General features: G+C 42.8%; 12 protein-coding genes across 12 annotated transcripts; 6 read left to right on the forward strand and 6 right to left on the reverse strand.

Moving 5' to 3' along the window:
• Positions 1-276: 276 nt before the first annotated feature.
• On the forward strand, positions 277-2,523 carry YCX1 (Ycx1p; the record flags this gene model as incomplete). Its single annotated transcript, XM_448129.1, has 1 exon — positions 277-2,523. One exon carries the CDS (start codon positions 277-279, stop codon positions 2,521-2,523), a length of 2,247 nt encoding a protein of 748 aa, XP_448129.1.
• Positions 2,524-3,684: 1,161 nt separating this feature from the next.
• Positions 3,685-4,674, reverse strand: HEM3 (hydroxymethylbilane synthase; the record flags this gene model as incomplete). Its single annotated transcript, XM_448130.1, has 1 exon — positions 3,685-4,674. One exon carries the CDS (start codon positions 4,672-4,674, stop codon positions 3,685-3,687), a length of 990 nt encoding a protein of 329 aa, XP_448130.1.
• Positions 4,675-5,222: 548 nt separating this feature from the next.
• Positions 5,223-7,310, reverse strand: ACK1 (Ack1p; the record flags this gene model as incomplete). Its single annotated transcript, XM_448131.1, has 1 exon — positions 5,223-7,310. The coding sequence occupies one exon, from the start codon at positions 7,308-7,310 to the stop codon at positions 5,223-5,225; it is 2,088 nt and encodes a 695-aa protein (XP_448131.1).
• Positions 7,311-7,719: 409 nt separating this feature from the next.
• Positions 7,720-8,376, forward strand: MRPL11 (mitochondrial 54S ribosomal protein uL10m; the record flags this gene model as incomplete). The annotated part of the gene is made up of 1 exon (XM_448132.1): positions 7,720-8,376. The coding sequence occupies one exon, from the start codon at positions 7,720-7,722 to the stop codon at positions 8,374-8,376; it is 657 nt and encodes a 218-aa protein (XP_448132.1).
• A 472-nt stretch (positions 8,377-8,848) lies between these two features.
• TRM8 (tRNA (guanine46-N7)-methyltransferase) lies at positions 8,849-9,706 on the forward strand (the record flags this gene model as incomplete). Its single annotated transcript, XM_448133.1, has 1 exon — positions 8,849-9,706. The coding sequence occupies one exon, from the start codon at positions 8,849-8,851 to the stop codon at positions 9,704-9,706; it is 858 nt and encodes a 285-aa protein (XP_448133.1).
• Positions 9,707-10,068: 362 nt separating this feature from the next.
• MGT1 (methylated-DNA--protein-cysteine methyltransferase) lies at positions 10,069-10,692 on the reverse strand (the record flags this gene model as incomplete). Its single annotated transcript, XM_448134.1, has 1 exon — positions 10,069-10,692. The coding sequence occupies one exon, from the start codon at positions 10,690-10,692 to the stop codon at positions 10,069-10,071; it is 624 nt and encodes a 207-aa protein (XP_448134.1).
• A 792-nt stretch (positions 10,693-11,484) lies between these two features.
• Positions 11,485-12,387, reverse strand: GGC1 (Ggc1p; the record flags this gene model as incomplete). Its single annotated transcript, XM_448135.1, has 1 exon — positions 11,485-12,387. One exon carries the CDS (start codon positions 12,385-12,387, stop codon positions 11,485-11,487), a length of 903 nt encoding a protein of 300 aa, XP_448135.1.
• A 710-nt stretch (positions 12,388-13,097) lies between these two features.
• Positions 13,098-14,573, forward strand: TPS1 (alpha,alpha-trehalose-phosphate synthase (UDP-forming) TPS1; the record flags this gene model as incomplete). The annotated part of the gene is made up of 1 exon (XM_448136.1): positions 13,098-14,573. The coding sequence occupies one exon, from the start codon at positions 13,098-13,100 to the stop codon at positions 14,571-14,573; it is 1,476 nt and encodes a 491-aa protein (XP_448136.1).
• A 914-nt stretch (positions 14,574-15,487) lies between these two features.
• On the forward strand, positions 15,488-16,711 carry PTC4 (type 2C protein phosphatase PTC4; the record flags this gene model as incomplete). The annotated part of the gene is made up of 1 exon (XM_448137.1): positions 15,488-16,711. One exon carries the CDS (start codon positions 15,488-15,490, stop codon positions 16,709-16,711), a length of 1,224 nt encoding a protein of 407 aa, XP_448137.1.
• A 276-nt stretch (positions 16,712-16,987) lies between these two features.
• On the reverse strand, positions 16,988-17,521 carry MRPL36 (mitochondrial 54S ribosomal protein bL31m; the record flags this gene model as incomplete). The annotated part of the gene is made up of 1 exon (XM_448138.1): positions 16,988-17,521. One exon carries the CDS (start codon positions 17,519-17,521, stop codon positions 16,988-16,990), a length of 534 nt encoding a protein of 177 aa, XP_448138.1.
• Positions 17,522-17,782: 261 nt separating this feature from the next.
• TFC1 (transcription factor TFIIIC subunit TFC1) lies at positions 17,783-19,687 on the reverse strand (the record flags this gene model as incomplete). The annotated part of the gene is made up of 1 exon (XM_448139.1): positions 17,783-19,687. The coding sequence occupies one exon, from the start codon at positions 19,685-19,687 to the stop codon at positions 17,783-17,785; it is 1,905 nt and encodes a 634-aa protein (XP_448139.1).
• A 997-nt stretch (positions 19,688-20,684) lies between these two features.
• On the forward strand, positions 20,685-21,536 carry POR1 (porin POR1; the record flags this gene model as incomplete). Its single annotated transcript, XM_448140.1, has 1 exon — positions 20,685-21,536. One exon carries the CDS (start codon positions 20,685-20,687, stop codon positions 21,534-21,536), a length of 852 nt encoding a protein of 283 aa, XP_448140.1.
• Positions 21,537-24,622: the final 3,086 nt, after the last annotated feature.

Raw genomic sequence — 24,622 nt, forward strand, 5'->3', positions numbered from 1 at the left:
CCAAAATTGTAATCATAGTTGCAATTCCCAAGCAATTACTGAATCAATTACGGCGGGAGGACCTCAAATAGCAGTTATAGTAACAGGCTACCGGGTAGATGGATGTTTCACTTGTGGCTCTCTATTTGAAGTATATAAATTTGAAGCATAATAGTAAGCACAGCTGAATTTTCTTGAATGGGGATATAAGCAAACCTTACATTAAGCATTGTGTGAGAAATTATAATTGAAAGAGAAATAGGACAGTCTAATAGGTAATCAAACTAAAAAATCAAAATGGCGGTCATTCCGCGGTTGTTGGCTGTTTGCCTGTTTTATTCTATCAACCTAATTGCAGTAATACGATATTTTGACTATGATGATAGGAGTGGTTTTGGTTTTTATTCGAAATTGATTCTGCTGACCGAATGTTTTATGATGCTTGGTATACTGACATCAGATTATTTGATACCATCGTTGTCCTTCATATCGAGGGATATCCTAAAGATATCAGATAGGGTTTCTGGTATGACTTTACTTGCCCTAGGTAATGCAATCCCTGATATCACCACTACCTACCAATCTATGAAACGAAATGAAACATCATTGGCTTTGGGTGAATTGATTGGTGGTGTTTTTTTCCTTCTTACTGTAATATTAGGAGTTGTTGGAATAGTATCAACAGTGAAATTTGAGCCATCCACTTCACCATTTGCAGATTATCCAGAAAGCTGTGAAACGTATCGCGAGTCGATGCAATCACATTCTTATAGTAGAGAGATTTTTTTGCAGGACATGAAAATCTTTTTGACTATGATAGTGGTTTCAACATTGTTTTTATATGACGGAAGATTATTCGTATGGGAATGCCTTATTATGGTGGTTACATACGTTGCTTGTGCAGCATATATGGTGTCAAGTCATTTAAACTACGGACTAGAAAATAATTCTGCTGTTTTGAATGGTGACGATCATTCCTCTTTGCGTGATATTATATATGATAATTTATCTACCATTACCGAGGAAAATGAGAACTCCAGTCTTCTTGGCGATAATGACCACATAGTCTCACCTTTGACAAATGAAAATGTCAATATAAGGTTATTTGAAGCAGGTATAGCTGAAAGGAGGAAATACATCCGCCGTGGAATTCAGCGTTACATGCGAACACACTATACAGGTTGGGTGAGAATGACATTAAATGACTGTCTTGACCTTTGGGAGCACTCGGATATGCTCAAAAGTCAAGAAAATTTAGGTAAGCAAGATCAAGATGATATTGTTGATAGAACTAGAGAGATTGGTTCAAATGAGATGGATCAGACTGAGATATCAGATACATTATCCGAATTGCCCTTGCCAGAACAACTACCAATCAGTAAGAGAATCAAAAGAAGATCCACATCATTAACTTCCAACTTAGAAAGACTAGAAATTCCTAAGATTGTCTATTCTGATTTTAGTCAGGGACTTGTGAGTGACAGATTTGAACAAACAGCAACTCCAGCTCCGGTACCCATATTTTCTACCCCACAGCCTCTACATGCACCAGTATTTGATGGAAGACCTCCAACTTATAGATCATTGAGTTACGATCATTTGGGTGATATAATACAAGAGCGTAATTATAGATCTGTTTCAGATAATAGGTCGGAGTTAGGTGAGGACTTAGAAAACATGATAAGTAGAGTAAGTGGAACAGGAAGGGAAAAGAAATGGTATACAGCGTCTAAATTGATCACGTATCTAATTGATGCAGAGGTAACATTACCAATCAGTGAACTTATTACTTTACTTTTCAGTTTCCCTATAACGCTACTATTGGCAATATTAATACCTAATGATGTGTTTCGTAGTGCAGTAGGTGATAACTCATTTATTACAGCACTACAGTTATCGATAGCGCCAATGGTGTTTTCCTTTACCTTGGATAACATGTTCAACATTTATTGGCTGTCTTTAGTATCAATCATATTATTGTTTTCACTATTAATATTTGAAGCACCACTAAAAGATTATCAGAAGCACATTACCTCATGTTTTGCATTTGTTCTGTCACTTGGTGGAATATCATTTACTGTTCATTTGATCTTGGATGTTCTTACAAGTTGGGCAGACTCCTTCAATCTTTCTCCAAGTGTACTGGGTCTAACGATTTTTGCCTGGGGTAATTCGATAGGTGACTTAGTATCGAATATTACTTTCGTACAACTTGGAGTCATCGATGTTGCATTGGGGGCTTGTTTTGGCAGTCCTTTACTCTATATCTTGTTTGGTATAGGTATTGATGGTATTTTAGTAATGCTTAATAAGCATGGATTCCGCATGCCCGAGAAATGGTACTCTCTTTTATTCAATTGTATTCAGTTCAAAATTGACGCTCATTTGATAAGCTCTAGTATTGGTATTATCGTAGCGTTCTTCATCCTCATTGTGGGTGTGCCGGTAAATAAATGGAGACTTGACTTCAAAGTTAGCATCCTATTACTTGGTCTCTATGTTGCCGTTACTGTAATAAACATAATATTTGCATTGAAGTCGTGATTCTAATTCACATATATACTGCATTTAAGTTAGATAGATATTATTCATAATATAGAAAATCTGTTACTATAGCAAATATTCACGCTGAAAGTAGTTTTTAGTTTTTCTTACAAAGAGCTATGAAATCCAAGTAAAAATTCAAAAATGCTACTAAAGTACCTGTGTTATATAAATAGAAAACTAAGAAAGAGAAATTTCATCAGAAAGCAGGAGAATGAAATATTAAAAAAAATAGTAAAATCAAAAACAGTTAAGGGTACAACAGGATAATAATAAATAGCTCTGGTCAAGTAGAAGATACTATGAATCAGAGAATGTGAATAAATAAGAAGTACTATCCGGAAGCCATTTGTGCAGACTGGCAGTACTAGTCAAAGTCGCAAATGGCATGAAAAATATAGACAATTACCGGCATTGTAGCATATGAATGAAATGAGAGCATGAGCTCCCTGTTTTGATAAATTTCGGTTTATTTGGCTGTATTTTTTTTTTGTTGTGAATTTTTTTTTAAAAAAAAAACGTAACTTCCCAGCAGTTCAGTGAAAAATTTGGTGTTGAAACATTAAATGGAAATCAAATGAAGAGCATATATATGCAGTATTAGGCAAAAGAAAAAAAGAAAAAGAAAAAGAAAAAAACAGATGATATGGGAAAAAACTAGTATGGATATAGTCAAAAAGTAAAAGAAGTCAATAACAATGGAAATAAATTCTTTTAGTAGAATCGGAGAAAAGGCCAGCGTATAAATTATAATAGTCTATGCATCTCCTTAATATGATACAGTAGGAATTAGAAAAAAATACCTTTACGCCAGTACCTTCCACATCTAAAATCCCCCAAAGTGACGACCAGGTCAATTAAGCTTGTTGGGATAATGTAGTACAAAGAAGATAATTGTTAGACTTTCTCAAAAATCAATGCACTAAATCTCGATTTTCTCCACAGGAAAAATAAATATAAAAAAAAAATGGAAATAAATTAAAATTATGATAACATTAGGCGTTCTTGTTTGCGTATTAATATTTTTTTTTCGTAATTTCAACATTAAAACATTCGTAATCATTAATGTCATAGCTTTGGAAGCTGGGAGTGGTTTGTATGTTATGTTATGTTATGATAGGCGTCCTTCATAGACGAGTTACCAATATGGTTGGGTTTATTTTATTGTTGGATGACTCTCTCCAGGTTAATTTCATCTAGGATTTTCTTAGCGCCGTCCTTGATCATCTTGTGAGCTAGCAAGACACCACATTTGATGGAGTCCTCTCTAATGTCATTCACGACCACTTCTTGCTGGTCTTCGATGGCCATGGTTCCTTCCACGTTCACCACGATACCTTTCAGTAGCAGTTTCTTGGTCTTGTGGTCGTAGGAGGACTCTACACCGATAGGCACGGAGCAGCCACCTTCCAGAGTTCTCATCAGGGATCTCTCGGCCAAGCAGCACACTGTGGACTCCAGGTCTGCGATCTCGTCGAGGATCTGCAGGATTTTCTTGTCGCCTTGTCTTATCTCTATGCCGAGCGCGCCTTGGCCCACGGCGTGGTACATGATATCTGAGTGCAGTCTCTGGGTGATTCTGTCCTCCAGGCCCATTCTCACGAGGCCAGCGGATGCGAGGACCAGACATTGGAAGGGCCCCTCTGGGTCGTCGAGCTTCTCGAGTCTGGTGTGGATGTTCCCTCTCACGCTCTGGTACTTCAAGTGTGGGAACTTCCGCTTCAGCTGCGCGGACCTGCGCACCGACGAAGTCCCGACCACGGCGCCCTCGGGCAGATCAGCCAGACAGCGGTGTGGAGAACCCCTAGGCATCACGATGCAGTCTGTCGGATCCACACGCTTCGTGACACACCCGAGCTCGAACCCGTCGGGCAACAGCGTAGGCATATCCTTCAGCGAGTGCACGATCAGGTCCAGCCGCTTCTCCTGGTCCTCGCAGTACAGGTAGTCCTCCAGCTCCTTCGTCCACAGCGCCTTGCCCCCAAACGAGTACAGCGGCTTAAACTGTATCTGGTCCCCGAGAGTCTGCAACGTGAACACCGTGCAGTCGTACTGCGGAAACTTCGCCTGCACTAGATCACGAACATGGTTAGACTGCACAACCGCCAGCTTAGACCGTCTCCCGCCAATATTGATACTCTCCCTGGTCATCCTTCACACCTCAATTTGTATACAGTACTTGCCGCCTTCCTCCCCCCCCCTTCTACCTTTCCAAAATTAACAGTCCCGTATTTATATGAAAATTTTTTTTTTCGCTTTAGCCGGTCAGTCGGGGGGAGGATGGGCAGCGAATCGTTTAGGCTTTGCCAGATCGCTGTCAACACCCCGTAGCCCGACACCTGCGACCCTGTCTCCGACACCTTCTGCGTTACCTTCTGCGATACACTGCGATACTGGACTTATCACAGAGGAAATTGCTTACTAACCCGATTGATCTGATTGGCTCGTTTACCTTCTTACACACAAAAAACGTCAAAAATTCACAGAAATCGGTTTCCCTCTTTTTGGGGGTTCGTTTTGTACTACATATTCTTAGTCTAAAAGTCTACTTACTCTGCTCTACTGTGTGTACTGTGTGTACTGTCTGTACTGTCTGTACTGTGTGTTAGGTGATGGTGGCCCCGGGTTCTGGGCTTTTCCCCCTGCCTCTGTCTCTGCCTCCCCAAGTTTAATAGAAGAGAGTGGGAGGGCGTGCATTCTTAGTAATGCGTGTGTGATTGGCTGGGAATATAGGTGTGTGTGTGGGGGGGAGGGGGATGGGGGGACTCTACTGGGCCAGGCGGTGGAGGGCCTGGACGGCCCTGGGGAACTGCTGCGCGCGGCGGTAGTGGGCGGTGGCCCGCGGGATGTCCGGGGTGCCGCCAGGGGTGCCGATGCCGCGCTCGTAGTAGAACCCGAGCACGTACTCCGCGCGGGAGCTTCCCCTGCGCGGTCTCGGAGCTGCGCTGGGCCCAGCGCAGCGCCTCGCCGTCGTTGCTGCGCAGCACGCCAGGAGAGCCCGTCAGGCACCAGCCGCTCAGCGCCAGCATGGCCATCGGGTTGCCCCGGCGGGTCTTGCCCTCGCTTGTGGTGGTTGAACCTGTGGTTGAACCTGTGGTGGTGAGGGTACTGCTGTCGCTTGCGCTGCGGTAGTACCAGGCTATGGACTTGTGGGGGTCTACCGCCACGTCGAGGTCGCCCGTCTCGTAGCAGTGGCCCAGCTTCCACTGCGCCAGCGGGTAGTCGTACTCGCGGGCGCAGCGGGTGTAGTACGCGAGTGCCTTTGCGGTGTCCCTCTGTATGCCGCTCTCCGCGAGCACCTGCTGGATCGGCAAGGGCATGTTCGTGAACTCGTAGATCTTCCCCAGCTCGTAGCACGCCTGCGGGGACCCTTGCTCCGTGGCCTTAGAGAGCCACATGAGCGCCTGCGGCACGTCCTGCCGCACGATGCGCTCCAGCTCGCGCGGGTCCTCCTCGTGCGCGTAGTTCATGCTCGTGAGCCCGTACAGGTGCGTCATGCCCAGCTTGTACATGCACGAAGTGCTCTGCTCAGCGCCCTGTGTGTAGTACTGAAACGCCCGCTGCAGGCACTCGTAGTGCGACAGCGCAGCATCGCATCCCCGGCGGAACTCGTAGCACACAGCCGCCCGGTAGCACGACTCCGGGTGGCTCAGCGCTGCGGCCTTGCAGTAGAACTCCAGCGCCTTCTCGTCGTTGCGCGTCACAATGGTCTTGTTCTTGATGTCCAGGTACGGCTGGTGCGAGTACAGCGTCCCCATCAGGTAGATCGCCGGCGCGTACCGCGACGAGATCAGCTTCTTCAGCACCTTGAACGCGTGCTCAAGGATCACCTTCTGGTTCTTCTGCGCCTCCTCGGGCTTCAGCGCCCGCTTCAGGCGCTCAGCATTGATGTTGTAGTGCGAGATGAAGTCCGGCTTGAACACATACTCCAGCAGCGTCTCGCACCACTTCAGCTGCACCGACGGCGTGAAGTTCCCTTGGTCAGCAACCACAGAACAGTACACCTCGTAGAACTCCACGGCCTCCCGCGAGAACACCGTCAGATCTCGCTTGCTCTTGCTGCTGCTGCTGCTCCCCGTCGTGGTCGTAGATGACTCAGATCGCTGCTTCACAAGCTCAGGCTTCACAAGCTCAGGCTGCGCTAGCTCAGGCTGCACACTTGCTCCTGTATCTGGTTCCGCGGGCCGGGCCCCCGCAGTGTCCTTGCGCGGGCTTCGTGACTCCGTTCTGTACATCTTCTCCCGCAGGACGTCCCGCTCTTTCCGCTCCTTCTCCACATACGGCGGCGGAGGCGTCTCGACGTCCTGGTAGTCTATCATCTGTCTGAACGGATTCGCCGCCTTCGCGTGCGCTTCTCTTCGTACTGGCTCAGCGCCTGCCGCATCGTCGCCTCGCGGTACCCCCGGTTGCGTACCTGCATTGCTCCCGCTAACTCCTCCAATTACTCCCCCCATCACTCCTCCACTGGCACTCCCGCCTAAACTCCCTGTGCTCCCAGTACTCAGCATGAACGGCAATTCGTATCTCTTGTCCCCAGCTCCATGGCTTTCGTCCGCCAGCTCGTCGGGACTGGGACTGGGACTCATCGACGCCTTAGTGAACACAGGTATTCGATTCAGCGTCCCTATCGCAGTGTCCTCAATCGGATAAGGCGTCTTCGCACTCGCACTCGCACTCGCACCCGCACCACTCACCGTGCCATCCCGCACCCCGCTATCCGCTACAGGGTACATGTTGATGTGCGTCTCATACCTGTTACCACTCTGCGTATCTCGTGCGTTGAACATTGCATATGTACTCTAACCTGGCGCGATCGAAAAAAAAATCCGTGGATTTTGTCCTGCTCTCAGAAACACTCAATATCCCTGCTCGACTTATCCAGAACTATATCCTGACCAAAGTGTTACCACCCTCCACTAGCTCTTTTTATTCCGTTGATATCCGTCCATCCAAAACCTCCATTCCCTGCGCAAACCCAGACCCAAAACCTTCCTGCAAAAATATCCAAGTCACGTGATATAAACCCCAGGAAGACCTTTCGGCCCCGGTCTGGGTTTTCTGCACAAAACCCTGAACCTGGCGAGACGTCGAGTCTGCCTCATTGGGAGAAGTTCAAGAAGGCTCGATATAATAGAGCCAGTGTCTTGTCGGTTAACCTTGCAGCCTAGGTGAAGTAACGTATTGAAGAGGCCAGGAATGAACAGCGTTGGTTTAGTGTGGCAGTGTGTGAGGAGGTACTCCCGTGTTGCGGTGGAGTCTGGACTGAAGAGGCAGACGTGGAAGCCCATAGACTCTCGGAAGACGTTCCTGTTGGACTCTTACCGGTACATGATGGACAACAACAGCATGGTTCTTTTTGCGCATTACAACAACTTGACGAAGAATGAGGACCACCACTTCAGGGAGCAGATCAAGCAGGCCGGTGGGAAGCTGACGAGGATAAGGAACAATATATTCAAAGTGTGTTTGAGGACGCTCGACCGCGAGGACCCCGCCGTGTACATCAAGAACAAGAAGGAGTTGCCTCACCACCCGCTGATCCCACTGTTGAAGGGCCCCACAGCGGTCATCTCCTTCCAAGATACTGACCCTCAGGGAGTCGCTAAAGTGTTCAAGCTACTGAAAAACGCACAAGACAAGTTACTTGTGATGGGTGCAAAGGTCGACAAAGAGGTCTACGACTTCGCTAAGCTGGATCAGTTCAAGACATTGCCAACAAAAGAAGTCTTACAAGGACAATTGGCAGGGCTTTTGCAGATGCTTGGTGGTGCAGGTCTTGTGCAAGTGCTGGAGGCTAACAAGCAGCATCTGTATCTAACCTTGAAATCCCACGAAGATAACATAAAAGAATGAAGCTAGTAGAAAGTTGTTTTATCTGGTAGGTAGAAGGAAGGATTAATGATACTTTGATGCGGTAGCCTGTGGCGTTTTGTAAATAATGAATAAAGAATTCAGATACTGCAAATAAGTGAAGTCAAGCCGTATGGCTTTATCATCAGATAAAAAGAAAATATTCTTTTTTATTTTGTAAATACGTTAATTTAACTATCGATATAGTCTAGTCATAACTCAGAATGCTCAATAGTATGCTGTGCTGATCTGCATATATATATGATTACTTCAAAGTTGTCACTATCGGGGCGTGCTAAAGGCTGGCGAAGTGAAAAATTTTGAAAAAAAAGTCAATGCGATGAGCTCATCGCAAACATTACTCAAGGTGACTTGAATTAGGTTATCATATAGTTGGATTCGTTGTTATTCATCAAAATATAGATAATAAATACCTTATTTTTTAACGACAGCATAGGAAGATAGTTAAGAAAGAATGAAGGCCAAGCCATTAAGTAACGACCCAGGATCAAAGCGTTATGCTTATAGAGTTAACAAAGAAGAGAACAGAAAAGAATTGAAACATGTTAAGATTGATGAATCGTCATTAGTAGAGGGTCATCAGGTTGATCTTCCTAAGAAAAGATTTTATAGACAAAGAGCTCACTCCAATCCTTTTTCGGATCACCAGCTAGAATATCCAGGTTCACCAGAAGAGATGGACTGGACTAAACTCTACCCTCATTACGTCGATCCAGAGTCCGGTAAAATGACAAAGAAGGTTACTATCGCTGATATCGGATGCGGTTTTGGTGGTTTGTTGGTAGATCTCTCCCCAGAATTCCCAGATGATCTGATACTGGGTATGGAGATTCGTGTTCAGGTCACTAACTATGTCGAAGACAGAATTATAGCGTTGAGAACCAACCATGTCAAGGAACAAGGCTACCAAAATATTAATGTGCTAAGAGGCAATGCTATGAAATTCTTACCAAACTTTTTCCAAAAGGGACAATTATCGAAGATGTTCTTCTGTTTCCCAGATCCACATTTCAAACAAAGAAAGCATAAAGCCCGTATCATTACTAACACTTTATTGAGTGAGTACGCTTATGTGTTAAGAGAAGGTGGTATTGTATACACTATCACTGATGTGAAGGACTTGCACGACTGGATGGTGAAGCACTTGACCGAACATCCATTGTTCGAAAGACTGCCTGAAGAATGGGAAGAAGAAGATAGCTGTGTCAGGATTATGAGACATGCAACAGAAGAAGGTAAAAAAGTTGAAAGAAAAAAGGGTGATAAATTCGTTGCATGCTTCAGAAGGTTACCAACTCCTGAAATAATATAAAGTCGAGTTTACGGAACTATAAATTTGTTATGAGGCGAGAGCTTAAATTATACAATAGAACGCCCGTAAGCTCTCAATTAATAATCATAAAAATGGTGTTTTCATGTATACTAATAAATATTAACATTACAAGTTATTGGTAAATATCATTCGTTAAACTTTATATTAACAGGTTAGCCTGATATTGAGGAAGGAAAGAACATAAGTCATCGATGGCATGGCGTGCTCAAAAATTAAATGGTAACATCAATTTTAAAAAAAATACTATGCAGAGTTGTCATATTGTTGACGCAGAGAATTATTAGTGAGTTCTGAATCTGAGGCTCATACTGAATTTCTTGAAAGCAGCTATACAGTGGCTTTTAAGCACTGTATTTGTACTTCATTAAAGATATCTTGGTGTCTTTATTTAGAGCATCTTTCTTATTGGAAGCATATACATGTTCTCTTTCCAGAAGTTTCCTCTTAAGCGATGTAGACCACTTGTAGCCAGATAATGTTCCATTGCTGCAAACAACTCTATGGCATGGGATCACAATCGCTATATTATTAGACCCTATACCGCTCCCAATAGCTCGGCTACCGTTCTTGATCTTTAGTTTATCCGCTATTTCCTTATAAGTTGTTACTTTACCATGTGGAATCTTGACTAGCTCATCCCATATGCGATGTTGCAGAGAAGTACCAAACATATACTCGTAATGCAAGTCCTTGACAATATGGCCTTCCAGCAATTTAGTGAATTTGTTCACAGTATCCTGAAACTTCTCGACATGCTCTTGCTCTGACTCTACTTCGATCTGCTTGAAGTTGTAGTGTATGGCGGACTTCTTGGACAACTGATTGAAGGCAGTTCTTGCACCTTTCAGAAGCTGTTTCTTGTTCAATCCAAGCGAGGCATACACTAACGCATCCGTCTGTCGCCTTACAAACACCAGCGCCGATGTGATATCCGTTACAACAAAACTGTACAGTAGGTCCTCCATCAATGTTCCTGATTATTGAGCTATTAGGCTAGTGTGCGTCTCTGAAGCGCTGTTGATTTATAAGAAATAGGATGATTGTAACTTGATGCCAAGAGCTAGGTAGCAGGAAATGATGTGCTTACAGGTAAGAGTTGTGACTGTATAAATGATTGCTGTTCTGGTACTTTTGCTTAAAAAAAATGCTTGTAGCTTATTTGCAGATCAAAAGAAAAAGTGATCAAAATGTCCTGAATGTCCCTTATAGGTAAAGTAATGAGGACATCAGAATGTGAAGTTCACCAAGAGTGCCACAATAGCACCCATTGATGGCAGTGTAATAATGCTTCATAGTAGATGCTATATATTTTCGATCTGACGCCGACTTGGGTTTTGACTAGTGGTTGTAGGTTGCCATGTATGTCTATATGTATATGCAGATAAAGATATCGGGGAACAAGTGTGAGTCCTGGCACGCCTAAGAAAACAACTTAGCTGTTCTTCACTTCATATTGTTACAAAAGAGAAAGTCTAAAATAAATTATACTAAATACATGAGTTATGGATTATAATCTTGGTCTGGATACTGTCTCATCGGCATAGCTAAATTAAAGAATGAAACGAAGTATTTGGTGTTTGATGAAAATTAAAGACAAACAATGCAAAGGGTGATTAAAAACCCAAATTGAAATGGCAGAAGAGAGAGGTACCTTATATGTATCTCAAATGTAGATTGCCACTGCAGGGGGAGTAAACTTGTTTTCGCTATAGGTCATAAAAAAAGGATCAAATAATGTAGTATTCAATTATTCCTGATCATTTTTTCAACATGTTATCGAACATTGGAATCAATGATTGTGCAAGTGCGAAGGAGAAGACCAACTTAGGGCCAGTGGTCAACAGTTTTGGGGTCAAACCCTTGAAGAAAGCGGTGAAACCTTCGTTCTTCAAAGTATTCTTGACGATCTTGAAACCACTCTCTGGGTTGTCGAAGTTTCTGTTTTGGATTCTGGTCTTGATGACATCTAATGGTGCTGAGACAATTAGAGATGCGGAGGCACCCACTATGGAACTAATGAAGTTCTGAGACCAGGTGGCCTGGGAGTAGTCCTGCAAGCCCAGGATGTACTCCTTGGCGAAGGCGTTACCACCGAAAAGAGCGAAGGAACCTGGCGCGTTTCTAGCGGCGGTCCAGCCCCACCCTCTGTACAGGTTGAAGATACCCTCATCCTTCAGGATCTTAAGGAACCCTCTTCCTTTGAATGCTTCAGGGTTGGTTTGTCTCTTAATCTTCAGCACGTCCAATGGCAACAGCACGATCTCACCGATACCGATCAGAGACCCGGCTGTGGCAGATCTCAGGGCTTTACCGGTCTTGTCACCGAATGCGCTGTCGAAGTCCTTCTTGAAGTGCTTGTTCAAGAACTCGTTGGCGAACGGCTGACCACCGTACTTGTACACTCTTTGCAAGATCTTGTACACGGCAGCGTAGCCCAAACCTGGGAACAAAGTGAAGACCCTCTTGCCGAACGCCTCAGCGGCGTGGTCACGGAATATGACGGAGTTCAATTGCGCACCGCTGGTGATCTTTGTGTGGTTCGACATCAGTCTCTTCGAGATGGTGTCCACCGGGTGGAACACACCTATCTCCAGTATACCCGCAGATGCACTGCCCAGCAACCTCGCAACACCACTCTGCTTCCTGTCGTTATGAGCCATTTCCTAGTTGTACAAGCGTTATTTCTATAGAATCCGACTTTGTTCTTCCTTGGAGAGGGGGGGGGTAGAGTTCGCTATCTTATAGAGATGTAGCTTGACAAAGGTTCATTGTATTATATACTGTATATTGCTAGGTGACCTGGGGGATCCTTTGACGAGTTGATCTTCAAAGCTTTGGACAAATTCCTCGAGCGTTGTTTCGCTCGCTTCCAGCTTCCGTAATCACCACCACTGTTTCCCTGATTCAAACAGCCCCACCATGATAAACCCACCTCGCTTGCACCTACCCTCCCAGAGGGAACCACCTCGCTTGCGACTTCCATTTTCCCATCGTTGGTTCCTGTGTCACTATATACAGTACCATGTGATATTTACAAAGTGATATGAACACCTGACCTCCACCTTGCAAAGTGATATAATCACCTGACCTCAAAAACCCATTTCTTTGGGTGGTTTTACCCGGACAATCTTGCCCCACCATATTTCGATGGTTTTTTGTTATCTCCTTGACCCCTCTCTCTTGCCTAACCCCCCCCCAGGTTTGTATTAAATTAGTGTAACCCCCCCCCCTTGAAATTTTTCATAATCATATATAAATGGTTTAAAGACTTGAAACAATCTGCAATTGCCTCAATTGTTGTGAAAAACTGTAAACTGTAATAACTGTTATAACTGTTATAACTGTAATAACTGCAATATAACAAAGGACAATGACACAGATTGATAAGAAAGAAGTATCAGGAAACATTATTGTTGTTTCCAACAGATTGCCAGTGACCATCTCGAAGGATGACACTGGGAAGTACCAGTACAAGATGTCCTCTGGAGGGCTGGTTACTGCTTTACAAGGTCTGAAGAAGACCGCTACGTTCAAGTGGTATGGGTGGCCCGGTCTAGAGATCCCTGACGATGAGAAAGAGCAAGTCAAGCAGGACTTGCTCGAGCAATTCAACGCTGTGCCTGTGTTTTTGAGCGACGAGGTCGCTGACTTGCACTACAACGGGTTCAGTAACTCTATCCTGTGGCCTCTGTTCCACTACCACCCGGGTGAGATCAATTTCGATGAGAACGCCTGGCTGGCTTACAACGAGGCCAACAGGGCCTTCGCCGAGGTCATCTTCGAGACCATGCAGGACGACGACTTGATATGGGTCCACGACTACCACTTGATGCTGCTGCCCCAGATGCTGCAGGAGGAGATCACCAAGCGTAAGCTGAGGAACGTCAAGCTGGGCTGGTTCCTGCACACGCCGTTCCCTTCCTCCGAGATCTACAGAATCCTGCCTGTCAGACAGGAGATCCTGAGAGGTGTGCTGAGCTGCGACCTCCTCGGCTTCCACACTTACGACTACGCGCGCCACTTCCTGTCCTCCGTCCAGAGAGTCCTGAACGTCAACACTCTGCCCAACGGTGTCGAGTACCAAGGCAGGTTCGTCAACGTCGGTGCCTTCCCTATCGGTATCGACGTCTCCACCTTCCAGGACGGCCTCTTGAAACAACAGGTCAAGGACAGAATAAGCCAGTTGAAGGAGACGTTCAAGGGACAGAAAATCATCATCGGTGTCGACAGACTGGACTACATCAAGGGTGTCCCACAGAAACTGCACGCCATGGAGGTCTTCCTAAGCGAACACCCAGAGTGGAGAGGCAAAGTCGTCCTGGTGCAGGTAGCTGTCCCAAGCAGAGGCGACGTCGAGGAGTACCAGTACTTGAGATCAGTCGTCAACGAGCTGGTCGGAAGAATCAACGGCCAATTCGGTACCGCAGAGTTCGTCCCAATCCACTTCATGCACAAGAGTGTTCCTTTCGAAGAATTGATCTCCCTGTACGCAGTCAGCGACGTCTGTTTGGTCTCTTCCACAAGAGACGGTATGAACTTGGTCTCTTACGAATACATTGCCTGCCAAGAAGAAACAAAGGGCTCCCTGATCCTGAGTGAATTCGCTGGTGCAGCCCAATCCTTGAACGGTGCCATCATCGTCAACCCATGGAACATCGACGAAATGTCCGACGCCATCAACGAAGCCTTAACCTTGCCAGAAGTCAAGAGAGAAGTCAACTGGGAAAAATTGTTTAAGTACATCTCAAAGTACACTTCCGCCTTCTGGGGTGAGAACTTTGTCCACGAACTGTACAACACTTCTTCAAGCAGCGGTAGCATAAAATCCTCCGAGGAAAAGCACTGATCCAAAACAGATATGAACAAAGAAAAAAAAAACTTCACAGACACCATTATTCCATAAGTCCTTTGATCGATATCTAATTTCAAATTCATATTCAGAGTTAACAAGTTCCTCATCTACCAAACGTTGAACTAGGTGTTATTCGTTACCATGTGAGTAAATACATCAAACGCAAGTTAAAAACAATTACCATTTTACGACTTTTATACACAACTAATATATTTAAAAGATGTTAGAAAATCCCAACGGTGCCTAGCTTGGTCGCCTGGCAGATTGGACGTTCTTATATATCGAGATATACCGTTATATACTTGAAATGATATATGCTAAGAATACAAGCAACTAGAACTATTAAAATAGTATAGCTATCCTATGATCCTATAAGGTACATGTCATTGGACACGTAATGATTAAGAAAAGCCCAATATTCATATGGGGTTTTTTCCCGGGCCGAGCTGTAGTGCCCCGGGAGACCTGAAATCGAAGAGGTCATCTATAACTATAACTACTAAACGATGCACTCTTTTCTGGTCTGTCGCTTGGAATGAGCCTCTAGTTGGCAGGTCTTGCGTCTCATCAGCGGTACCAATTGCCATTTACTATTGCCAGTTGTCATTTACCCACTTCCCCCAGCAGAACGCTTGCTTTCAACAGATCGAGAGCCGGATAACAACAGGAGCCCTTTCTGTGCAGAAAACATAAATTGATAACATCTCGACGGCAATCCCTTGGAGAGTGTTGATTTTAACTCAATTGTTGCAGTAGTAACGCTTAGAATTCATTCTGGTCCTACTTTGCGTACCATTCACATCAGAGGTCCAAAAGCATAAAAAAGGGTTGGCTATTGGAAACGACGTTGCCAGATTGACTTCATTGTACCGTACTATATTCACGAAACACACTATTAGATAACAACAATGGGTCAATTACTATCTCACCCTTTGACTGAAAAGACCATAGAGTATAATGACTACAAGACGAAATCTTCGGCCGCTGGTTCGGTGCCTAGATTTTATAACTGTGTGGGATCCATGCAAGGCTATCGATTGAGTCAGGAAGATGCACATAAAGTACAAAATGAGGACACTATCCTCAGAGTAAGATTTTTCAATCCATTCACTGGTAAACATGAAAAGATGATGATTTCAATGTTTGCAGTGTTTGATGGCCACGGAGGTGACAGTTGCTCGAAGTTTCTCAGTGGGACTTCTAACCCACACTTGAGAGCTGGTTTAGCTAAGTGGGTTGTATACTCTTTTGAAAACCATAGATATGGGGCTAAGAAAAATATATCTTCCGTTGACAATGGAGGTGCTAATAACTACACCAATACACCAAATAATTCAATAAATGGTAGCAATGCCGATAACTCAACGTCTTACACAAGGCATTTTAGGACTATGGAAGGTCTAATATCACAGATAATTAAAGATGCCTATATAAAACAGGATCAAGAACTTCATCAACATTTTGCCAATAGCGCATGTGGGTCAACCGCGGTGGTGGCATTGATTATAAATGGTACAATGTTATATGTTGCCAATTGCGGCGATTCAAGGTGTATCTTATCTTCAAAGGCGAGGGGTATTAAAACAATGTCTTACGATCACAAACCACAAAATATTGGTGAATTAATTAGAATTAATGATAATGGCGGTACTGTGTCTTTGGGAAGAGTGGGAGGAGTATTGGCTTTAAGTAGAGCCTTTAGTGATTTCCAGTTTAAAAGAGGTGTCGTATACAAAAATACTAACCCGATGAGAATTTCCGCTAATGGAAATCACAACTCCCCAACACCACCTCAAGAAGCTCAGGTTTCAGTTGAACCAGACGTCTTGATGCATAAGTTAGACTTCAATAAAGATGAATTCCTTGTGCTGGCATGTGATGGGATATGGGATATATATAATAATACGAGGTTAATACAGTTCATCAAATATCATTTAATGCAGGGTATGAAGCTAGATGGTATTATGACGAAATTATTAGATCATGGAATTGCACAAGCAAATAGCAGCACAGGTGTCGGATTCGATAATATGACTGCTATTGTAGTTGTGTTAAATAGACCAGATGAGTCACTACATGACTGGATGAATAAAATGAAACTCAGACTAGAACGAGAGAAAGGCATAATTTAATTTCAACAATGATACAAAATAAGTTAGCATAAACAGAGTAAATTTGATTTTTGCATATTCACCTATCTGACATGATAATCCATCAATTATAAAATGGGAACTTGCAGAAACCAAGAACCCTTGATCTTCATTGCATTTTTGACATGAATAGCTTAATTAACAATTATTTACAGGTGCAAAGGCGGACCTTCTCATGCATATATACATACATAACGTTTCTAAGTTAGTGTCTATTTTGGTCAATGTTAAAAACTAGGTTTATACTTTCATCCAACATCATTTTTTATCTTTCTTTTTCTTTTGGGCTAGCTTACCAGTCTTTATCTGCTTAGAACTATCATCAAGTAACGACAAATAATCATCAACACCAAAGGCATCTTCTTCGACATCTTTCTTGACTTCCTTTTTGTCCTCAGTTTTTGTTTCTTTGCTAGATTTGACTTCCTTCTCTTCTGCTTTTGTATCGACAGCATCGTCCACTGAAAATATGGAACTGTACTTTTGTTTGAATTTATCTTTACTACCACCAGAATTTACATCTATCACCACCAAATCATCTCTACTTGGGTTCCAGAGTGGGTTATTCCTTTGATCAGAAATTAGACGAAATTCGTCCTTTGGGAACTGGGATCTTCTCGAAATGACAGAGCCATCACTTAACTCAACCTTGACATTGAACTGATGGTATATAGCAGGTCTAGCTTTTCCGGGACGTATCTTTTTCAATGGTCTCCTTGGAAGAGAGATTTTTGTAGCATTTGGATGACCACCTGTTGAGGCTAGCCTCTTCCATATTAAATTTCTCAGCATTGGTCTTAATGTGATAGTAGTAGTGTTTGTAGTGCTTAATTGACTAATTCTTGCTTCTTATCCACATGTGTACTCAGTTAATGTTAGTAGTGAACATGGTCATTTCTATAGCTTTTAAGTCAATTCTACGATTCCAGGTCATCATGATTACCGTAACTTCGAAGAAGAGTTCGTGAATAGTTACTATAGTAGTATCCTTCGGCATAGTTTAAGAGTATTGCATATTGAGTTGTTAATTTTATTTATCGAAATTATGAATATCTAGTCATATAATTTTGCAATATTGACAAGGCCACTAAGATCTCTTGAGTATTTGTCGGCAAGTTCTGGATCAAGACGCCGTATCTTTCCAATAATGTCCTGGAAAGTAGCATTATTTACATCGAAATCATCTTCAGGCTCATCTTGTTCATCATCAGAAATATCTTTCATTACGCTAACTTTCATATTATCTGATTCAGCATCTTCCTTCTCTTGTAATGTTTCTTCATCTTCACCAGCTTCAACACCATTGTTTTCTTCATCGTCATCCTGCGTGATATCATCAGGGTTTTTGTCTCTATCCATATTGGTATCTCCATCCACATCAGTGTTCTCACCGTTATTGTTCATCATAGATTCTTTGAAGAACAGCATGCTCTTGAAATACTTCAGTTTATATTTATTGAATTCATATCTTCCTTGAACCATACAGCCCAATTCATACTTAACAATCCTCCTGATTTTTGCGAGATCTAGTGCCGTAAACCAGCCAGTGACTTCATTAGGTTTGTCTAAGTATTCTACCTTTTCGTAAACTTCGGCTATATTTGGTTCATCTAGAAGTAAGTCGATCTGAAGCATCAGGTACCACGGTATCCTAGTACCATCAAATCTGAACCTGCTATCAATACCATCTTTTGTATCAGATTCAAATACCAATGGAGGAGGCTTGGGTATATTCTTTCTGACAGTTGCTGATTCTAGTAATTTCCTTTCTATCTTGAAGTATTCCGTTTGATACTTCGCATACTCGCTAGATGATCTGGGATCAACTCCAAATTTGATATATGTATTCCTCCAGGGACCCATTGTAAATCTGTAAGATAGCAGAGCTAGCGCAATCTTTAATGTATGATAAACATTTTTTGGAATCAGACCATCTAGATGTCTTTTAACCCAAATTGGTCTTTTTTCAAATAGCGACCTTAGAATGGCAAGGCATTCTTCTAGAGCTTCAAAGAATTTCGATTCTTTCTTAGTACCTGGATATACACCTGACTGTTTAGCCTGGTTGTAGATCTCTAGTAATTTATCCTGAGGTTCCACTGGTACTTTCAGTTCGGGGCTCATATCATGTACAAACAACTGGTAGTTTTTCAAATAGGAGCCCTTCACCTCATGGTCACCGTTTTCTTTCTTGACTGCAAAGGGATTACCTTTGTATTTGTATTGTAAAGGGTAACCTACCATAGAGAACCTAGGTGGTGGTGGTAATTGAAAATCGCAGTTAGGTGACTTAACCGATCTGTCCAATATGATGTTATTAATGTTATCCTGTGGTCTGCTATCATTATCTGGTACGGAATCTATGAACTTCTTGATATTTTGCCAATCCAAGGAACCAAAACTCTTTTGAAACTCTCTCGCGGCCGGTACGTTATCCAGTATGACTTGGAAATCAGACATTTCTCTGAATTTAATGGTATTATTTACCACTGCCACAGGCGTGGCACACACATCTTTACTATCCAGTGATCTCAATGCCTTTGCAACATCGTTTCCATTCTTCTCCAAAGTACCTTCAGGCATGGTAATCTTCAGCACTATAGAGTCATCTCTGAAGGGCACACGCTTGCCAATTATCGGGTGTTCATTGAAAAAAGGTTTGCGTGCACTAGAGGTGGCGTCGTCCCAGGGATCCACCGGAGATAACCCATTATTCAAGAAAAGCTCTAGGCCTTTGTCCGTCACTGATGGCTCTGTAGAGTTATCCAGCGCTTGTTTCACGTCCTCTATCCCTCCGCACATCTCAATTGCCCTGACAATGCTGTGCTTCTTCGTTGAGATCGCCAGCGGGAACTCTACACTAGATATGCGCGGCAGGTCCAGAGTATGGTACCTGGCGTACTTGCTAGACACGGCCTGCGACACGTCCTCCATGGCCGGGGTATCGTTGGACTCCATTTTTTTGATTTAGACTTTTCCGCAATTGCAAGGTACCTTTCGTCTTGACCAGATCAGAACCTATAACTCCTCAAAAAGTAGAAAACCTTATGTGATTCCCACGTTATGTTTGGACATCACGAAGAAATGCTCCACCGCTATAAGACAATGGCCCCCGGAGGCCCTCGGAGAGGCAGGAATAGCGTGAGAAAGCAAAACCCTAATTGTTGATACACAACGCAAAAAACCCTGCGTGTAAGCCCTATATTAATCATTTAGGGTTTGACGTGAAAAGTGTCCAAAATGGACTTTTAAATCATGTGGCATAAGCGTACAGAGTGACTATTAAACTCAGGTTTTTTGTTGAGTTCTGACGTATTATTGGATGTACCATGTGATGTATTGTATATGATGATTTGTATCTGGCATTCTTCACGACTTAAAGAAATCCCGTGACTGTGGGCTGTGGGTATTCCTGTGGTCTCTTTCTCTCTCTCACTCTTGGGGGAGGGAACTAGCTTCTATTCACTTTTGCTGTGGGAATTACTCCTACTCAGGTTGGTGTCACTAGAAAAGGCCTCTTCGAAAAGAAGCTTGGAAAGGGAACGGAATTTCCTTTAATTCCAATTGGTCCACAGGATAAGAGGGACTTTTTGGTGTGATTATAGTGCACGATGGATTACTAGAAAGTCAACACTTCTCTAGGGTTCCCCCCCTCCCCTCCCACCGGTATGCTTTCTCTATCTCTATGGGTGTCATCGTCATCTCTTTTCATCTTTCAGTTTGCCTTTAACACTTAATGCACTCACTCACTCACTAACTCACACACGTTCCAGGTCTCGATGTACTCCCTAATCAAAAAGTTCCAAATTCAACAAAATTAACTTATCTTTATATATAATTTGTTGATATATTTACACCTTTGAATTGATATATATTTACATTTGGAAAAACTTACAAATAAGTATTGGGATTATATTACCAAACCTTAAGAAAAAAAAAAGTAACAACAACAACCATGGCTCCACCATTCTTTTCTGATATCTTCAAGAGTGTCAATGACCTATTGAACAAGGACTTCTACCACTCCACTCCTGCCGCTGTGGATTTGGAATCCGTTGCCAAGAACGGTGTCAAGTTCAACGTCAAGTCCAAGCAATTGGTCAAGGAGGGCCCATTGGCCGCTACCGTGGACGCTAAGTTCACCGACAAAGCCACCGGTTTGACCTTGACGCAAGGCTGGTCCAATGCCAACAACTTGAACACCAAGATCGAGTTGAACAACATCACCCCAGGTCTAAAGACCGAGTTGATGACCTCTTTTGTCCCAAACATCTCAAAAGTTGCTAACTTGAACTTGTCCTTCGTCCAGCCTTTCTTCACCGCTAGAGGTGCTTTCGACTTGTTGAAGGGTCCAGGTTTCGTCGGTGACATGACTTTGGCCCACGAGTCTGGTGTTGTTGCCGGTGCTCAGTTCGGTTACGACATCGCAGCTGGCTCTTTGTCCAAGTACGCCATCGCTTTGGGTTACGCCGCTCAGGACTACCACTTAGGTCTAAACATCAACAACGACCAAGTCACCACCGCTACTTTCTTCCAAAACGTCTCCCCACAATTGCAAATCGGTTCCAGAGCTACTTTGAACCCAAGACAGACCGTCTCCAACGTCAACATCGAGTTCGCCACAAAGTACCTGCCAGACCCTAACTCCCAAGTCAAGGCTAAGATCAGCGACGCCGGTATCGTAGCTTTGTCCTACAAGCAAGCCTTGAGACCTGGTGTTACTCTAGGTGTTGGTACCTCATTCGACGCCTTGAAGTTGAGTGAACCAGTCCACAAGATCGGTTGGTCTTTGTCCTTCGTGATCTAAGCACCACCCAATTGGGATGTAAGAGAGGAAAGCTCCCCCCCCCCCAACAACCACCACCAATTTCTCTAAACAAATGAAATGACAGAAGATTAATCTTTGCTGCTGTGTATAGTAAATGTAACACGTCGACTCACTATTCCTTCTTTCTGAGTAGGTTGTATTTCTTTGTTGTTTTTGCTATATTGCAATTTTTTGTTGTGAATTGTGAATTGTGCTTTCTTTTACACCCCCAACTCACTAGAACAGCTTTTTAACGTATCAAATATTCCATAATTAGGTAGAAATAAGTGAATAATAGCTTATGTAAATAATAGAGCTAGACAAGATATTATTACTACTTGTGATTATGACTACTTGTGATCATTACGTACAAAATCGATGTCGCACTACACGTAAAGTTAATGTTATGGTATCAGGATGTGGACTTCTGACATTAAGTGCTAACCACTGCAAAGGATGGTAACCGGTCTGGCAAACTAAACAAAGTAAGGGCGTCAGCAATATATGATAAAAAAAGAGCTTCATAATAATACCAGTATCTACAGAATGTTTTGCTATGTTTTCAAAAACCCTCATTCAAAGCAGATTAAGGGTCCGCACATTAATAAAATCGAGATGCAATGTATATCCTTCCCAATGACTACATTCAGTTGGCTTGTATTCACAGCTATTACAGTGAAGCTGGGCCAATGAATTGTAAATCATCTCCAAATACCAGCAGAAAACCAGTACCGTTTCCAATTTTGCGTGCTATTTAATTAATTAATGATAGATCTGCATTGCAGATCTCTCTTTGTCGCTATACCCCCTGTCTATACAGTGTAATGCAATACCAGCGCTTAAAGTGATACAAGCAATTAAGAATGAAGAAAAGCTTATGTACGAATTGGGACAGAGACTGCCGTGCGTATGTTTTACTACAAAATTCACTCACATCAGTTGCTTTTTCTTTCTTCTTTTGCTGGGGATTCCCCTGAGACGGAAAAGTGCAGATCATTCTTTCCATTCTCACTGCGGTTTTGAACGGCAGTTTCTGTGTAAGCGTGTGCAGTGAGACGGCAAGCTGTGAAAGTGCTTGCTACCCAGCATAGAACTTTGAAGCGGAAAGCCGGTGTGCTCACCGGTGATAAAAACCTACAGATGTCCCTTCGCAGCTGTGTGGGGGATTTGTACGCCCACGTCATTTTAGAGGTTGGTGGGATTGCGAAGGGGTACAAAGTGGTGAACCCATCCCATTAGCCAGCAATTTCAAGTTTTTATCCCACCTGGCACATACTGCAGAGATATAATGGAGATACACAGAGAGCTTTGTACAGCAGATTGTCTCCCCTCTTTCCTTTGTATACATCATAGCACCGATACTCTTGCTGGTCTTCTGCGAGTGTTTTCTTGGAAGAGGAAAAGGAGATGAGTGCTAGTCGCGTTTCTCGCACGGAAGTTAGCCAACCCTCAGAAACATCCACAGCAGTAGTTGAGAGAGAGAGAGAGATTTGGAGTTGCTACCAAGCTCTCTCAAACGGAGGTACAAAATACCCGTTTACGTGTACGGTGTCTTCTTCGCCAACAGCACAATCTTCTCTGTTTCTCCACCGATCTTAGAAAACCAAGCTTCTCTCAAAAATTCACTTGGTCGTGAAACTGTACGACCATTTCACAGCAAAAAGTGGACCTGGTTATTAGATTTCATCTCTTCTCTGTCCCTTTTCCGTATAAAACTGCTCTACGCTACAGAGAAAGCCTGGAGGCGGATATGCTCGAAGTAGTCTGGTTAAGTGGTACCCTTTACGTGCTTTGTTCTGTGCGTTGAGTTCACTGCTGTGCCACACGATTCTGACTTGTTTCGATTGTTTGTTTACTTTTCTTGAATTCTCTATGGAAAACAAAACAAAGGACCAAAATTACGAGTTAATGAAAAACTTGTTGATTTTCGATTGGGAAAAAAGTTAAAGGAAATTTTATATATAAGGAATTGCAAATTGGATCAGTCCGTCTCCTATTAATATTTATCTGCACTGCAATTAAGCCAGTATTTGTTACTTTCTATTCTTTTCTTGTCTTTTTACATAGAGATATATTTCATTTAGCAAGACTATCACACCAAAGAAAATCCAACTTTTTACTTTCCTTTAAACAAATACACTGTATTATTTTTTTTTTAATACAAAAAAAGACTATAATTCCAACTATTTACACTCCTTACTATTAACTTTTTTTTCTCTCTCTATCTAGTCTCATTTCTAAAAAGGTATGTTATAATATTATCCAACACCACCACAAAATGACTACAAGATACCATTAATACCCTATGATACATTTACAACACACTGTTTGCCACACTATGAAAATGAAACTTTTGCAACTTTTGATTTTGAAACACCCGCCCATCTCCTACCAATCAAATCGAGTTTTTCAGATTTCTGAAACTTGATAGCGATGCGACACTTCCACTTTTATTTTCGCGTTTTGCCCTAATTCAGTCATCGCGTCTCCACACTTGTTCCTCACAGGCCTCTTTCGCTGACAACTTCTGTACGAGTTATCGAGTCCCCAATCCATTCCAATCCATTTTTCGCGTTTTATGCTTTTTTGCTGCATATTAGGTGTATCATCTGGTACGTGTCTACAAACGACGGGAAAAAAAGAAATTTTTTCACAATTTTTTCGCGTTCGTAATTTGTTTACAAGTTTCCATTTTGGTATACAAAGTAAACAATTACTTTTGAAACCTATTATTTTTACTTTGCACTACGATGGGATGGGATGGGATGGCAATGACTTATGTGGATTGGACAAGGGGAACACTATCATGGACTATACGATGTTACTCAACAATATGGTAATGACGACATCTAAAAATATTACCCCAATATGGACTAGTGAAATATTTTGGCGTTTTTGATATGGTATTTGGTATCTTATACTCACTGTACTATTGTTTTTTTTTTTGAAATATGGTGGAATGCAAACCACAAACAACCACATTGAATCAGAATTTGAATACTAACATCTACAAAACTTTTGACAATTGTAAAGAAAGACAAGATTTTTCTTACCCTATCTTTATGGACTTGAAATCCTATCTTTCC

The sequence above is a fragment of the Nakaseomyces glabratus genome, chromosome J (genome assembly GCF_010111755.1).
Source record: "Nakaseomyces glabratus chromosome J, complete sequence".
Lineage (NCBI taxonomy): Eukaryota > Fungi > Ascomycota > Saccharomycetes > Saccharomycetales > Saccharomycetaceae > Nakaseomyces > Nakaseomyces glabratus.